General features: G+C 42.8%; 1 protein-coding gene across 8 annotated transcripts in view; it reads left to right on the top strand.

Moving 5' to 3' along the window:
• The window catches only part of BICRAL (BICRA like chromatin remodeling complex associated protein), a 104,521-nt gene extending 88,368 nt beyond the window's left edge, over positions 1-16,153 (top strand). For all 8 annotated transcript variants that reach the window (XM_079932916.1, XM_079932917.1, XM_079932915.1 and 5 more), the window contains 7 exons: positions 2,428-2,533; positions 3,377-3,477; positions 4,541-4,602; positions 6,110-6,255; positions 7,348-7,442; positions 10,160-10,262; positions 12,332-16,153. In XM_079932916.1, the coding sequence (XP_079789042.1) occupies positions 2,428-2,533; positions 3,377-3,477; positions 4,541-4,602; positions 6,110-6,255; positions 7,348-7,442; positions 10,160-10,262; positions 12,332-13,119 (1,401 nt within the window). In that variant the 3' untranslated portion in view covers positions 13,120-16,153. The remainder of the gene's footprint in view (positions 1-2,427; positions 2,534-3,376; positions 3,478-4,540; positions 4,603-6,109; positions 6,256-7,347; positions 7,443-10,159; positions 10,263-12,331) is intronic.
• Positions 16,154-17,900: the final 1,747 nt, after the last annotated feature.

The raw sequence follows: 17,900 nt of genomic DNA, 5'->3' as shown, positions 1-17,900 counted from the left end.
CTGAGCCTGCACTCTAGAGCCCACGAGCCACAACTACTGAGCCCGCGTGCCGCAGCTACTGAAGCCCACACGCCTAGAGCCCATGCTTCGCCATAAGAGAAGCCACCACAATGAGAAGCCCGCGCACCGCAACAAAGAGTAGCTCCCCGCTCGCTGCAACTAGAGAAAGACCACCTTGCAGCCAAAAAAAACAAAAAACAAAAAACCTGCTCAAACAAGAGGTGTCCCTACAGTTAGTAACCTTGTTTTCAGACACAACAGTACTTTATACCCTTAAATGATGGCAATTTTTCAAGCTTTGACATTAGATTACATTGTTCAGAGAATTTTTTTTTCTCTTTACTCTTCTGTATTATGAAGAAACACATAGAAAAATACAGAAAACATAAATGTACAGTTAACAAATAATTATAAAGCAAATACCCATGCAGGTAACCACTCAAGAAATAGATTATCGGTGCCCCAGAACGTACCCCCTTCCATGTACCTTCCTAACCTAGCCCCTCTCCTGACTTTTATGGTGATTTCTTCCTTGCTGTTCTTACAGTTTTACTACTTCTGTATGCATGGATTTTGTTTTATCTGTCTGTTCAATAGCTAGGAATCATTCAAGGTGATATCTGATAAATAAGGTGGGAGATCAGGCTGGGTAATGACATTTATTTATTTAAAAAAAAACAAACTTGTGTGCTCTTAAGCAATTAGGATGATACTCTTCTGTTTCATGTGAACTAGGCATATTGAAAGAAATTCCAAAAATGTTGTGTCCCGGCAACACTGCTATGAGGATTTTGGTCATTTGAACATATTCATTCTGGTTCACCTATTCATCTGTTTATCTCGTTATTTCAGAGTCCCATCTAGAATATAGCCTTGCCCTGTTAGACCACGTTCTTCCAACTTTTACCTGTTTGTTTTTTTATTCAAGGTGGCCCTTAGTTTTGTTTTTATTTATTTACTTTTTGGCTGCACCGAGCGGCTTGCGGGATCTCAGTTCCCCGACCAAGGATTGAACCCGGGCCATGGCAGTGAAAGCCCGGAATGCTAACCACTAGGTCAAGGTGGCCCTTAGTGTTCGTCCCTTGGAAATATTTGTGAGGAAGGCCTGTGCTCACTGTTCACCTCAGGCCTCCTCACAACACGGGTGTCCTTCTTGTGAAGAGCTTCCCTACGGTAGGAAAGTGTGGAGTTATCTTCTAGGGCAAATGCTGTGAAGACCGGGAGATTTTCCCCCGTGGTGTTCTCACTAAGAGATGCAGGTCCGACCTTCCCTGCTAATGGAAGGATGAGCAAAGTGACTGTTTCCAACTTTGTAAAGACCTCCTCCAGTCTTTCTTGGTTGATGTCAAATCCATCTCCATTTCTGTATTAGAAAAAAGGACCAAATAGATAATTAATTGTTTAGAATAATTCATTGTTTAGAACAGAAATATTAACATGAGTTTAGTTGACCAATGGCCAGGTATTGCCAAGGTCTGTGTGAGCGGCGACATGTGAATGGTTGGTGGGAACATTTTGCTTAGGCCAAGGTCACAGGAGATGGTTAAACTAGACTCTAAATCACCTGCTGGTATACAAAATATAAAACTGAAGGAAAAACTGAAAACTTACTGCACTGTGAAGTAGTAATGACATAAAGGATTAACATTTGGGAGTAGTTTAGAAACCCTTTATCATCTTACTCTAAATGCATTATAGAGATAACAGATTTTTTTAGAGCTAAAAGGAATTTGTTAGTCCTTAAACATCATCCAGTTCATCTTCCTTATTTATAGAAAGGAAGCACACAACAGTTTAAACATTAGATTAATTTTTCTAATAATATTTTGCTCAGACTAATATTCAGTTGAATTTACATTTCCCAATTACATGGCACCTGAGGTTATCATGACATGAACTAGAGACATCCCAGACGGCAGGGGTGAGACTTCCTTTAGATCATCCACACAGTGGACAGCGAATGTTGACAGTAGATTTGGGGTTGGTGCTTGGGCCCTGACCGGGTGCTCAGCATCCCTGCAGACCCCACATGGGAACTGATACTCAGGGTCATAATCCTTGCAGGCGTGACATTGCATTACTGAGGATAGAAACTGTTGGGGGTAGAGACTGGTTTCAGGCTCAGCTTTGCATCTGAGCACCATGAACACAGGAGTTCCAGGAGTGAGAAAGCAGAGGCTATCAATCAGCTCAGCTGGGATCAGTCATCCCTCCTGAATGGCGTCAAGAAAATTCAGCAGGCTTGTAGACTTTAAAGGGTACTCTTTGCAGTTCTCCCGATGCGATAGGAGAATAATGTTTTTAAACTTTTGTAAGCTAAGCCGAAGGTGATGCGGGAGACTCGTTAACAGACTCGGTTGGCACTTTAAGTGATTAAAGCTTTTATCATGATATTAATTTTTCCATCTTGGCAATGTTTTTTCACAGGCTCAAAAAAAAAGTTTGAATCAGACTTCCCCCATTTCTGCTTCCAAGACTGCAGATGGCCTGAGACAAGCGCCCATCCCAGGCCTCTTGAGCACAGCACTGCCAGGTCAGGAGCCCCTGTTGTGAACTCTCCTTGGTCTGTCCCAGTCCTCCCAGCACCAGGGCACACTCTTCACGCATCCCTCATCCTGCATCTCTTCCACTCAGCCTCACCTCCGCTCTGATCCTTCCTTCTTTCCGTATCCTTTCCACCCAAATAATGTACCATGTTGCATCTGTAGTATCTTATATACTAACGAGGAAAAGAAAAGCACTTCTGTTTAAATTACAACACATTAAATTATGTGAAAAAAATGTGCTGCTTAGAAACAATGAAACCTAGTATCATACGGCACATGCGACTCTGTGACTATCCTGTATTTGTATATTTAGAATCTCCCCCCCACACTCCCCCACCCCAGCCAAAAACAAAAAATACGGTGGGCCGTGTCTTCCATTTCTTCTAAAGCTTTGAACACCCGCACTGCTCAATAAGTACTAGAAAAGATGACGGCATGAACACTCCTAGCCAGTCCTCTATTTGGGCCTCCCTTTCTTAAGTTGTGAGTATTCGGGGGTTCTGTAATACTGACAGATCACTGCTTTGAGGCCTATTCCTTAGACCTTAGATAATTTGAAACTGTAGCATTGACAGCTTTTATTTATTACCATTTATTTATGTGTTTATTTCTATTTATTACCTAAATAAGCTTTAATAATCCTTACCTCTGTCTTTAGAGCTTTGGTAGATAAGTGTACTTCCTGCTCTCCTTCCTCACAGCCAGCACCCATGATAAACAAATCCCTTTCAGAATGTTCAGTAATCTGTGTACATTGGACTCTAGGGGTTACACAAGGGGCCTGATTTACTGTTTCTGTTGAACGTCGTCTCATGTGTTCATTCTAATAGGACAGGATGCTGGAAGCAAAGCTATACCGGTGTCCTTAGGAACCACACAACCACAGCAGGAAAAAGTCGTTGGATCATCTCCTGGCCAGCCAGTTGCGCAGGTAGAAAACAGTTTGCACAGCTTCTTCTCAATGTTCAGCACGACTGACAGAAAATGTGGTCGCGTCGCCTTCTGTTTGCTAGTGGCTGTCTGGCATCACCTGCACAGTCAGCCTTGTCACCCTGTGTGCCCACAAAAGTGCTCACTGAAGACCTTCCCCGAGAGCCATGCCTTGTAATGTTAATGTTTATAGGATGAATGTGTCTGTTCTATTTCTCACATGTTTACAGTTCTTTCACTTCCTCATGAATTAATAGTATACCAGCAGCCAACACATCATAGGCACTCAAAAAATGTCGTTTACTGTTGAATGATAATGATTATTATCCTATCAAAAGTGAATCTGTTCCTCTTAGTTATACTAGAGATTTTTTTTTTCCTGCAGGAGTGTATGAAGTAGTCAGTCCCTATGGTCTTTTAACCCATACTTGTCTGAAAAAGAAGAAAAAAAATTTTTGTTTTCAGTTTTCTAAGGCCTTAGTCTCTTCTCCATCAAACTTATAATAGCTTAATGAAATCTGTGGTAGTCTGGGCCTGCCTGGAATACTCAGTGAAGGATCTGGTTCAGTTCTCAGGTTCTGATGTAAGGCGTATTTGTTCCTTACCGTGATCCAAGAAATGCCCTCTGCTAGGTCACACTCCTGGACTGTATGTGACAGGAGCTCAGACGTGTTTGCTCCCTTATTTACCACTGAGAGGATGAATTAAGGACCGTCTACTGAATTTTCAGATGTTTATGGAGTTGTTACTTAAAATATATTTCTTCAAAAATATAATGAAGCTTTGTAGAGGGAGTTGGGAAATCAGGCTTTAGGGTACAGCTAAGTCCTTCCAAGGAGCTGATAGTACAGCTTTCTATAATCTTGACACAGTGCAACTTCGCTACATGGGTCTGTGGATTTCTTTGTTTCATTTTTCAACACTGGCAAATTATAGCAAATGCTACATTTAGAGTCTGCTCTTGATAAGGATTTGAAAATATTGGAAACATAGTGACCCTTATGTATAACTGTATTTTGCTTATTCTACAAAAGGGAATAATAAGAGGTGTGTTTTGTCTTTAGGTGGACAGTCATTCGGGAGGACAAAAGAGGCCTGCTGCAAAACAGCTAACTAAAGGAGCTTTGTGAGTTACCTTCGGAAATGACCCATTTTGAACATTTTTCTAGGTTCCTAACCTTCAACAAATATACAACAACAGTCAGGTTATGATACTACATATTTTTTAAAGTATACTTTGGAAATCTTTCCCTATAGTTTATTTCTGTTAGGAGATATCTATATCTATATCTATATCTATCTCAAATGTAGTTTGAGCCTACCGTTCACCCTTTTGTTCTTAAGGAGAATAGTTCTTTGTCTTTTTAGCAACCACATACCCTTTGATTGGCCTGAGGGTCTCTGAGGAGAAGCAAGGTTTAATGAAGTCCTATGTCCAACCAAGCCGCGCAGTTGGTACTCACACTGCTGAAGTGAACTGCCTTTCTTTCAGTCCTTCTAGTGAGTTCCTTCTTGCCACAGGATCAGCTGACAAGACTGTTGCCTTGTGGGATCTGAGAAATCCGAAACTTAAGTTGCATTCCTTTGAATCACATAAGGATGAAATATTCCAGGTTCAGTGGTCGCCTCACAATGAGACCATTTTGGCTTGCAGTTATACTGATCACAGGCTGAATGTCTGGGATTTAAGTAAAATTGGAGAGGAACAATCCCAGGACGACGCAGAAGATGGGCCAGCAGAGCTGTTGTTTATTCATGGTGGTCACACTGCCAAGCTATCTGATTTCTCCTGAAATCCCAGTGAACCTTGGATGATTTGTTCTGTATCAGAAGACAATATCATGCAAGCTTGTCCAGTGGCAGAGAACATGGATGATGGTGAAGACCCTGAAGGGAGCGTGGATCCAGAAGGACAGGGATCCTAGGAGATGTCTGCACTTCTTGTGATTTTAGGCTCCCCTTTTCTTCCTCTCAGCCCTGAGATTGATTTAACACTGGTTTTGAGACACAGACTTTGTTTGGTTATTCGTCTATAATAAGTTCTATCAATGATGTTTATTAGTCCAAAAAATAAAAAAAAATAAACTTCTATGTTCAGAACAGAAATATTACCATAAGCTTAGCTGGCCAGTGGTCAGGCATTGCCAAGGTCTGTGTGAGCGCCCACACTTGAATGGCTGGGGGGAACACCATGCTTTTGAGGCCAGGGTCATAGTTTGAGTCCCCTGTGTTGATGGTTAGACTAAACTCTAAACCCACCATGATGTATGAAGTATAAAACTGAGGGGAGGGCTTCCCTGGTGGCGCAGCGGTTGAGAGTCCTCCTGCCGATGCAGGGGACACGGGTTCGTGCCCCGGTCTGGGAAGATCCCACATGCCGCGGAGCAGCTGGGCTCATGAGCCATGGCCACTGAGCCTGCGCGTCCGGAGCCTGTGTTCTGCAACGAGAGAGGCCACAACAGTGAGAGGCCCGCGTACCGCAAAAAAACCAAAAAAACTGAGGGGAAAAAAGACCTGCTATACTCTGGATAATAACATTCCTGTGTCTCTCATTGTCTTTGCATGCAAATAACCATCGTGATTAGATTTCTTCACATGACTCAACACTGCCATTGGTGATTTCTCTTTAACAGCATTCTCCAGCAGTTACAGAGGGACCAAACCCACACGGTGACACCTGATAAAAGTCAGTTCCGATCACTCAGTGACGCAGTGCAAAGGCTGCTCTCCTACCATGTGTGCCAGGGCTCCATGCCCACGGAGGAAGACCTGAAGAAAGGTAAGCAGCCTGGACCCCCAGAGTGCCACCTTGACACCAGACACCCTCCTAGGGACGCCCTCCCGGGGACTCACCCCACAGGAGAACCAGAGCCTCATCACCCCCAGATGGTAGCCAGGTTACTGTTTTTCATTGCAGACCTACCTTCTTCCCAATTTACTTGATTTCCCAGTCCACGTTGAGGGTTGTGACTTATTTTTCTCAGCATTCTTTGGAGGGATACCCAGATGTCCGAATATTTTATGGACGCATTTGAGGGCAGTGAATCCAGAGCACTGTGTGGACGCTGGCTGCAGACAGGACGGCCCTGGACGAGGTGCTGTGCACGGTGATTCAAGCACAGTCCTTGCGTTTAGATAGAATGCATACGTACCCTGAGCTGCTGCTATCACTTTTATGAATTAGATAGATCCTGTAGCTCCCAAAAGGCATTCTTTGAGGTTCCAAAGTGAGTCCAGAGCAGGGTCTCTGAGGGGAGTGCAGCAGTCAATCCACTGTGAGCTTCCCTGGGAGGACCAGGGAAGAGTGTCCACATCCAGCATTAAACAGAGATGTGGAGATTCTGAGAAGAGTGAAGTGGAAAACGTGAGACCTTTGGAGACAGAGAGACAAAGGACAGAGCCACAGGACCATGACCTGCGAGATGCCACGGACGAGTTGGTGTCGTTACGTGAAACTGGTCTGCCCAGCCCGGACAGTAGGACTTCATTGTCTCAGCGGTTTCAGTTTTTCATGCTGTTGGAAGGAAGTGGAGGCTTAGGTCACCTACTAGTAGATCATTCTCTGTTCATTGACATGTGCTGCTGGTCTGTGTTAACGTGGTTTTCTTTTATAAATGATCTTAATTAAAGGCATTATGTTTTTAGTTTCCTGATTAGAGTAAAAATAAGCTAGTATTAAAATGAGTTTCTGTGATCACATTCCAGTGAATAGTGAGGGACAGGAGTGCAGAAGGATGATGTTTAACCAAGGGAGAACTAAACTAAGAAGAGAAAATGGAGGAATAATTCATTTCAGTCCTAAGGAAAAAAGGACCTAGTGAGTGATTTGCACTCTCTTACTTTTTTTTTCTCTCTCTCTCTCTTTTTAAAGTTGACAATGAATTTGAAACAGTTGCCACTCAGCTCCTAAAAAGGACCCAAGCTATGCTTAACAAGTACAGATGCCTGCTCCTGGAAGATGCCATGGTAAAGTTCCACTACCAAGCATGTTTGTTTCTTAAACTCCACAGGTCACAGCTACTAATTCAGAGAGAAACACTTCAAGAAATTACATTTTCCCAACATAGTTTAAAAGGCACAGATACTTAAAGTTGTAGAAAAACTTACCTTTGACTGAATCTTCTACTAACAGCAGCTATATCTGCTATGCTTTCCATGGTTGATCGCACTGAGTCAGTGCTATTGTTTTCCTGGTTCCAAATGAGGAACTAGGGCTTTCGTTACGTAATTTGCCCAACATCATACAGCCAGTAAGTTTGCAGTGTAATTAGCAGAGCTAGAATACAGACCAGGACCACCTGACCCCCATCCGCACTCCGATGCTGTCCACTGCCTCTCACCAACCAGAAGACGTGGGAGAGGACCAGCAACACTTCTGCTGAATATTGTTCAGAATAATATCTGAAAAGATGAGGTGGTGACAGGTGTTAAAATTAGTTTTGTCTTGGGAATTCCCTGGCTGTCCAGTGGTTAGGACTCTGTGCTCTCACTGCCGAGGACTCGGGTTTTCACCCCGGTCTGGGAACTAAGGTCCTGCAAGCCACGTGGTGCAGCCAAAAAAAAAAAAAAGTTAGTTTTGTCTTGTTTTCAATTGAGAGATCACTAGCATGTCATAAAAATCATGCTTAACAGGGAGATCAGCTTGATGCTTTGTGACCACCTAGAGGGGTGGGACAGGGAGGGTGGGAGGGAGGCTCAAGAGGGAGGGGTTATGGGGACGTATGTATACATATAGCTCATTCGCTTCGTAGTACAGCAGAAACTAACACAACAAGCAATTATACTCCAATAAATGTAAAATAAAAAAATAAATATGAATCTTTTGTCATATATTACAATAATAATTTCCCCCCCAAAAAATCACGCTTAATTTTAAAACGTACAACCTGATGGATTTTAGTATATTCACAAGGCTGTGCAAGCAGCACCACTCGTTAATTCCAGAGCATTTTCAGCACCCCAGATAGACACGAAAATTAGTTGTTGTTTTTCCCTTTGGCCGCACCGCATGGCTTGCAGGATCTTAGTTCCCCGACCAGGGATTGAACCCCAGCCCACAGCAGTGAAAGCGCTGAGTCCTAACCACTGGACCGCTGAGGAACTCCCCTAAAATTAATTTTAAAACACCAGATAATTAGAGAAAGGAGTAAGGTATCTCAGAAAATGATGGAAAGACCAAACCTATCTGAGATTTTAGAAGCAGTTCTAAAATCATACAGACTTTAATAAATTGGTCTCTTACCAGTGGCTTTTAATTTGAGATCAGCTTTGAAAATGTACCTTGAGAGATTAGCTGAACTACATTATACACGTACGCAATATAGTATAAATATGTATGTGTGTGTGTTTGTGTTTAACTAAAGCGTATATATTTACAGGCATACCTCAGAAACATTGGGGGTTCAGTTCTAGACCACTCAATAAAGTGAATATCGCAATAAATCAATTCACATGAACTTTTTCGTTTTCTGGTGCAAATAAAAGTTATGTTTACACTATACTGCAGTCTATTAAGTGTGCAGTAGCGTTGTGTCTAAAACAACAATGTGCATAGCTTAATTTTAAAATACTTTATTGCTAAAAAATGCTAACCATCATCTGAGCCTCCAGTGAGATGTAGTCTTTTTGCTGGTGGAGGGTTTGAAATATTGGGAGAATTACCAAAACGTGACACAGAGACATGAAGTGAGCAAATGTTGTTGGAAAAGTGGTGCCAATAGACTTTCTCGATGCAGGGTTGCTACAGCCTTCAATTTGTAAAAAAAAAAATGCAATACCTGCAAAGCGCAGTGAAATGAGATATGCCTATACTTACGTATATTAAAACTGTGCCACCAAAGTCTGAAATAGTTGTTCTTATATTGACAGTCATTTCTGAAACTAAACTCTGAGATATCAAAAAGACTAACTCTATCATTTGTGAGAAAAGGACCATTTGGACAGACTTGGACAAATGGACTAATTACTTGGACAAATTATATCTGCCATGAATTTTTATGTTAAATAAGACCCAGAAATATAATTTAAGATTTGATTCTGTACAGCAAAAAATAATTCTAAGGAAAGCCTTAATACAAAACATAATTATAGGGAATTCCCTGGAGGTCCAATGGTTAGGACTCTTGTGCTTTCACTGCTGAGGACACGGGTTCAGTCCCTGGTTGGGGAACTAAGATCCCACAAGCCATGCAGCATGGCCAAAACACAACACAATTATAGCATAGCAGAATATAAAGTAAAAGGTTATCCTAATGAAAAGATTTCCCACATATTAAGCAGAGGAGGAAATAAGAAAAGTACAGAACAGTGTGTATAGTTGCTGCCATTTGTGTGCAAAAATAAAGAACGAAGAACGTAAATTTGTGTGTGTGCATAAACTATCTCTGGAAGAGTTTATTAAACTGCTTGGCACGAGGGTTCCTGCAGGGAGGGCCCTGGGTGGGTGAGGAAGGCAGTGCACAGGGGAGGCGAAGAAGGAAGACTGACTTTCCACATCCCCTTTAGTACCTTCTGAAGTTTGTACCAATGTGGTAAATTACCTTTCCCCAAAAAACACGATTCAAAAAAGTATGTCAAGCATAAACATATTCTCCTTTCTGATTGCTTCCTTTGTCCCCAAAACACAGCGAGCTGTTTGCACTTGTTAAAGGGCATCTGAAATGACTGGGCTCTCTCATTTTCAGCGGATCAATCCCTCCGCTGAGATGGTGATGATCGACAGAATGTTCAACCAGGAGGAAAGAGCTTCTCTGTCCCGGGACAAGCGTCTGGCACTTGTAGACCCCGGTAAGAAACGCCAGAGTAAAAGCAGAGGAGAGCTACCGCCAGGGTTCAGGGACTATGGCTTTGCGGAGACTGTCTGAAGTGACCTTGGAGTTTGAAACCTGAAGGTAGATCCTGAATTCTGGGGAGAAAAAAATCCAGAGTTGAGAGCAGGATATGAATACTCTGAAAAGATTGTTCTGCAAAATCCAAACTGGAATTTTACATTCAGTTAAGTGATTCTTCTTCCCCATTGTAAACTCAGACTTATCAATCTTTCCCTAGTTTTTGAGAACTAAAGTAAGTCAGAAGCCTTCCCGGAAGCAACTAAACCTCAGCAAATGATTGAGTTTTCTCACTATGTGCAATGCATTGTTGGGGGGGAATCAGTGAAACATGGTCCCTGCCCACAGGCTCTAGTAGATTGTAGTGCTCCTTGTTGGTACTCTTCCCGCACCCCATCAGCTTCCTGCCATTTGCATCTGTGCTAGATTCAACCCACATTCTGCCGTTTATAAATGAATTCTCTGTACTTCTTTCTAGCGTCTAAAATTTCTTAAATCGAATAACATAACAATTTGTGGAATATCAATTTTTACCCAGACTTTTACCATCCTAGAAAAGGAATGTTTTTATTTCTCCAAGTTTTCTTCCAGTTATGGTTCCCATTTGCATACATCACTTATAATATAATTATAATCATATGTCATGTGCTAGATGTGATTTTGTTATTCTAATTTTCTTCCATTTAACACATCTGAAGTTTTTATCCTGTTGCTATAGTCTTCAAAATAATATTTAATAAATTTTTAATATACTAATTCGATAATTTGGCTAATCCATTCCCCTCCTATTGGAATATTATTTTCCTCTGGCTTTACTTCTATTTTTCTAACATCTTTTCTGATACTTAAATATTAAGGTTCAGCCTTGTGTTTGATGTGGCTTAAGAAATTTTCAAAGAGAATACATGATCCTTATACTCAGTGTAAAGGGAGAGTCCTAAGGAATTGCTGTATACCTAGGAGAATCCTCAAATCTTTCCAAAAAACAAGAGAATAATGTGAGATATATTTCTGCCCCTCTTTCTTAGAACGTGAAATCCCCTATTGCCACTGGGTGAATTGGGCTTTGGGGATAAACCCTCCTCTTTTGTCACAGCCCCTCAGGCCTGGTGTCACGTGGGCAGGGGCATGCTCCGTCCTCCTCTGTATTGTACGTGCACAGTGTTTGTTGGGTGGAATCGCCTTTTTTGATTTCAAGGCTGTATCCCCGAGATCTCATATTTGGGGATTTAGTGAACAAATCCACGTTTTTGGCTTTATAGGTATCACCAAAGCTCTATTTCACTTGCATTACTTCCAGAGTGAACACTGTCTTTGCCCTTGCATAACAGCAACCTGCTTCCCTCCCTCCGTACCCCCCACCCGCTAAATCCTCACTAACACTTCTCTCGCCATCCTTGGCTCTTCAAGCCTGGCACAGGTCAGCACTCACCCTCAGACCCGGTTCCTCCATACCCCACCGCCCTTCCAAGCAGATGCCATTTAAGGTGCATGTTGATCGTTCGTTTTGTGTTCCTGGCAAAGTGCCACCAGTTATGCCAGGTCCCCTGCCACGCGTTTAGAGGGACTGAAGTGCGATCACCCACAGACAAGTAGTTGTGTCCTCCCCGGCCCCCCGCCAGAGCCTCTGTTCAGGGCCTTCTGCTCCAAGGAAGAAACGAGGCTGATACTAACATCTGATTGCTGTTTTCAGACTGTTTCAAAGCAGTCGTTAATAAAAAACTGATCCAAAACTACAGTGAGAGACCAAGACAAAGTGGAGCTTTTTGCCCATTGGGTTTTCCCATTTGTCATCCAGCAGCTCCTTTTTCAAAGAGGTTTAAGCTCCTCTGGAAGCTGCAGCCCCGCAGCCTCAGTTCCTTTTCAAGGACGCCCCTCAAGTACTGTGCTTCTGCACATTCCTGGCCATGAACAGCTGACTCGGTGTGGTGGGGTAGGGTGGGGTGGGTTTGCACCTGACCCACTGAGGGGCCACTGTCTAGTCCTGTCTCATTCTTTCATTAACGTTCTTTTTGTTCCCATTTCCAGAGGGCTTTCAGGCTGATTTCTGTTGTTCCTTCAAACTCGATAAAGCTGCTCATGAGACGCAGTTTGGCAGGAGTGACCAGCACGGCAGTAAAACAGCCAGTTCCGTGCATCTGACGGCCAAGGCCCAGAGCAGAGACAGAGCCAAAGCAGGCGCGGCAGAACCCACGAATCATGACCAGTTTCATCTAGTGCCTAATCACATCGTGGTCTCCGCAGAAGGAAACATTGCTAAAAAAACCGAATGCCTCGGCAGAGCACTGAAATTTGACAAAATGGGCTCAGTCCAGTACCGGAGTGCGTCTGAAGAGAAAACCAGCCGGAAGGACTCCGTGAAAGGCAGTGAGTGCTCTCCCGGCCCTGAAGGGCACCGGAAGAACTCGTCCAGACCAGATCACGGTCCTGAGAGCAAACTCTCAAGCCTCCTAGTAGATTCGCACCTGGAGATGACGTGTAATAGCTCCTTCCAGGACAAGACTCTGCGGAATTCTCCAAAGAATGAAGTTTTACACACAGACATCATGAAAGGGTCAGCCGAGCCCCAGCCTGATCTCCAGCTCACTAAGAGTTTAGAAACAACGTTTAAGAACATCTTGGAACTCAAAAAGGCGGGGCGGCAGCCCCAGAGTGACCCCACGGTTAGCGGCTCTGTTGAGTTAGATTTCCCCAACTTTTCTCCAATGGCTTCGCAGGAAAACTGCCTGGAAAAGTTCATCCCGGACCACAGTGAAGGCATTGTAGAAACTGACTCCATTTTAGAAGCAGCTGTAAATAGTATCCTAGAGTGTTAATAGCCGCAGTCCTCCCCCACCTGCCCCTGAGACCCTGCCCCGGACAAGTTACATTCTTTCCTGGCAAAAGCAATGGAAATGGTCTCCTGTCTCCAGCCTGCTTGATCTTTCATCACAGCTTATTCTTTCTAATCTCAATCCCATTCTTTGTTTAAGAGCAATACTCGTCGTGGTTACAGGGAGATCCTTCAGTAAAACTGATCCTTGTTAGAAAGCAGTCTGATGGGCCCTACACATTTCAAGTGTTTTGAAAGTGCTTATAGTCATTTTTTTGTTTGTTTTTGTTTATCTGTTTTATTTTTTTTAAACACTGTAACTCAATGAGATCACAGTACACTAGGCCCTGGGTAAAATTCTGACAATCATAAGTCATTTGAAAAGAACAGACTTATTAAAGAAAATCAAACAGGACTGATAGAAGATACCTTTTAAAGAAATCCCACTGCATCTCCAAATTTTGGCTTTGGGGGGGGGTCTTGGGGTGTCATGGGCCGGGAGACCACATGGCTCTCCCCTTGGCCGCCTCCGAGCAGTTAGTCCTGGCTGCTCTGCCAGGACCCACGGCCCTGGCGTGAGCACCTGTAGCGCACAAGCAGGGCTTCCTGTTCATCGTTCAAGTGCTTTTCTGATGCTCCCGGAGCAAAACCTCACCTCTTCAGCATATCCGCGTTGAGTTTCATCTAGGGAATACTTTGTTTTGAGTTGCGACAGCACGACTTGCGATAATCTCACCAGGCGAAATAAAAGAAAATGGAAACCAGTTAAGTGGCACAGTGTACAGGGGAGGCCGGGATAGAGCCATGAGGATTATAATATGTATATATGTAAAAGCATATATATGTTAACTATTGAGAAAAAACAAGGGTTTTGCGTTCTATAATTGGATCTAGGCAGCATACAATGTATGTTTTTGTTGGTTGCTGGGTTTTGTTGCATTTAACCTCTCTTTGCACCCCTCCCACAACAAATAGGCAAGCGTCAAAAGTATTTTCATTTGAAAACTATGTTGTAATTTTTCAGTTTAAACGTTAAGGGGACTTTGGCCTTGTTTCTGCTTCTTGTTGTCTGAGAACAGTAGTCACCCCTGGCAGCAATCATTACCAAAACACAGACAAACCAAAGGTAACCAGCCAGCCCACCACTGAGAGGAAAGATCTGAGACCCGGGATTCCCACTTGAGAGCCAAAGGACATTCCCTGCCATAGTTTGTGTTTGGCCCACGTTCATGTTCGTGAACGTGATTTATTGCTTTATTTATTTATATTTCTTTTCAGGGAGCTTTCCCCAGTTTCCTTTCTTGTATACCTGCCCCAGGTCATCCCGTTTCTGTTGACACTTTCATTCTCAATGTCATTGTAACCATCAGTATCTCCTAGCATTGGGAAAGCTACATATGGTATTTTGTATGTACCCTCTTACATACCTGTGTGCGTGCGTGTGTCTGGGCTGTTCAGATCCAGAGGTCATTTTGGCGACAGCGTGTACACGCTCACCCTCCCTGTTATGTGCACGGGCTCTCATTTATTCTGTCCATCTCTCTGGCTTTAGAGGCGCAACCCACGCTGCGCCACTCTAACATGTTGCCAAGATCCGCTTCTGGCCATCCCCAGAATGGGGATGACCCCCCTGTCGTCATGTTGGGCATTTCTCTTCCAGGTTGGCCTGCAATGGAAAGGAAGGCTTCTGATTACTAGAAAACACAGTAACAGAAGACCTAGACTCTCCCTGCTCCTTAGTCCCCCAAACAAAGAAACCCTGTGAGACAGCCAGTCTTCACAAAAGCAAAATACCTTCTCCGCACTCCCACCCCTGAGCCAATAGAAATTGGAAAATCTGGGCCATTTTACGGTGACCATGTTTTCCTTATTTGTGCCAATGTCCAAGTTGCAGATTTCCCCTTCTTCCTGTATTGTAACATATTAGAAAGATAAGTTGGTATTGCCAGTTGGAACTTTCTGTTTGGGTAGCCCTGGGGTAACACCCTGCCCTGAACCCCATGATTTCATAGGCTCTTCTCTTAGGGCTCATGCTCCCCTAATTCCTAGCAAGACTTAAAGATGGTCCCTCCTGATCAAATTCTTCTCATTGTGGAAATTTATACCTAGAAGCCTTCACGGAGGCTACTAATGAGTTACACTAATTACTGAATCAGTGGAATGCTTAAGAGACAAGATAAGCTCCATGTACGTTTGTCACCTCTCTTTCTTCCCTACCCTGCCCTGCTACCCCAGTCCCAACTTTTCGATATACCATCTTAAAGGGTTTTTTAAGCCTTGACACTTGTCTAGAAAACGGAGAGCCTAATTTACCAAAATGAAACTTGTAAATTTTTGTGTCCTTGTATGTAAGTTTACTTTTTATGGAGGAAAGATTCTAGATAATGACAAATGACGATTATGAAATGTATTTTACTCCTGTGATTAGGTCATAACTCGCATGTCGAGGCCCCTCTGGTGGAGGGTGAGAGCTCAGCCTCGGATGGCCAACATTCAGTTGTTCAGATTCATTAGTCAAAGTTAAGTTTTAGAGCTACTCATACTCAGTAACAAAAATCATTTTCTTTTCTTTTTTTTTTTTTTCTGTTGTGGAAAAGTGTGAATTTGTTATTAAGCATTTGATTTTCTGTGTCCTTAAGTACTGCCTAAAGATAAAGCAAATTTTAAACTGGCAATTACGAAAAAGAACTATTTTAGCGCTGAAGAATTTAGCAGACTTTGTTAGATTAGGGAGGCCTTACAGACTGACTTGACTTAAAGAGGACGCGTCACTCACTGTCAGTGTGGTGTGGGCTTTATTTGCTTAAATACCTTCATTTGTATAGTATGTCTCACTTGAAATTGCTTTGTATACATTTTGTAAAAATATTTATAAAATGTTTTGTAAAAAAAAAGTATAACAAATTGCAGTTTATTTTGTTATGTTGGATAAATACTGTTAAAAGAAACCAGTCAGTAACTATATTGTTAATCCATGGTTAGGAAATGTTTAGTTGGAGATTACAAAATGAAACAACCATTGCAATACAGCCAAAGATTTGGGAAAATGTGCAACTGTGATTGTCTTGATTTTGCAAAGAGGAATGGCTGCTTTTCCCAGAAGAAAAGGGTAAGTAAATGTCCAGTGGGAGTTCTGTTATTAAATACCATTACCAAAGAATACCCCTGCCAGTGAGGGGGTAGGATTTTAACTGATCAGCCTTTCTAAATTACAAGTTAAACAAAATTGGTCAAGGAGAAAGTTTAGTCATGAACATCTCCGCCCTCCCTCCCTGCTCCCCCTCACATGGGCCCTTAACTGAGGAAGGAAAAATGAGGTCATTTAAAAGTTAGATAAATGTGCCTCAATCTGCAGGAATTTTTCTTTAATCGTTACATTTCTTTTGTTTCTGCAGGAACGAGAAGGCTAAGGGATAGGTAAGAAATGAAAAAAATAAAAACCTATTTTACATAAAACTTATTCCAGAATTAACATGTTTCTCTTTGGATTCACACGTTTGACCAAATTGGAACCTTATCTGTAAAATCAGCCCCACTGAGCCCGTTTGAGTTCCTGCCCTCACAAGTGTGACTCTACGCAAATTGTTAGGGAAACTAACAGAGGGGTAACTTCCTGGGGTAAGGGTATAAGACTCCTTAAATTTTCCTTCGGGGCCTAGAATTTATACTTAGACTCCCTACTTTATTTTATTTTATTTTTATTTTTTATTTTTTTATTTTTTATTTTTTTAGACTCCCTACTTTATGGTTTAATTGCTCTCCACTACCACCAATAAGGTAGTAGCAGTCAGGATATCAAGATTCTTCAGTAATCGATACATAAAGTGGAAGTTGTCCTCATACAACTAACAGAAGTTAGAATAATTATGGCTAGAATAATTACATCAGTGGATGGATCCCTTAATGTCTTTTACAGTGGTGTCCTGCTGTCAAGCTTCTCTCCTTGCTAAGGACAGATGTGTGTCCAACATGACACACATTTGTCTCGCCCCTCTTCAGGCCATTTGCAGTGGGTGTGCCCCATGAACAAAGAGTTAGAAGGATCATCTGACCGCTCGATCGGGATCAGAGTCTGTGTGTTCCGCAGAGGCACGCCCAGAGGAAAGGCCAGGCACCTTCTCCTAGGATGGTTAAAGCCCTCAGGCCTGTGTACAGGAGGCCATGTCCCGGGAGAGGGGCCCTAGCACTGCCTGGTGTGGAGAGAGTAGCCAGGGTTTTACTGGGGGGAAAGGAATGGGAAAAGAAAGAAACTCCAGTGTCTGGGGGCACTGAAACAGCATTGCTCAGGCAGGACTCGAGCTCTGCTGTCCTCAGGAGGGCTGAGCCCTGGATCTGGGCTCTGGCTCTGCTTCAGCCTTTGTGCTCTGAGGCGGAGGATTCCTGGGTGTCTGGCATTAAGCACTGAACTATTGAGCAGTTTACAGGCGCTGTGCTAGACACGAGGAGTCTACAGATCATTCAGGTATGATTTCTACTCTCAGCTCAGTCTAGAGAGGAAACAAGCACATAACTAACTACATTTCAAGAGAGAAGAAACTGGGGCTAAAATTCTTCCAGATTGCCAGTTGGTAGAGAGCTGTGACCTCTATTCCTGTGCCCCGCTTAGTTCCATGGTTCTTAGTGAAACTTCCTGAGGTATGTTTGAGAAAAAAAGTATGACACTTTTCACAGGAATGAAGATAGAGGAATTTTATAGTGTTAACTACGTGGAGAAAACTGGTTCAGCGGACACACAAATTGTAGAAGCACATTTGCAGTATAAAGTGGATTCTGTATTGTAAACAG

The sequence above is a fragment of the Stenella coeruleoalba genome (assembly GCF_951394435.1).
Source record: "Stenella coeruleoalba genome assembly, chromosome: 10".
Lineage (NCBI taxonomy): Eukaryota > Metazoa > Chordata > Mammalia > Artiodactyla > Delphinidae > Stenella > Stenella coeruleoalba.
The sequence above is the reverse complement of the archived record's forward strand: the minus strand, read 5'-3'. Positions and strand labels throughout refer to the sequence as shown.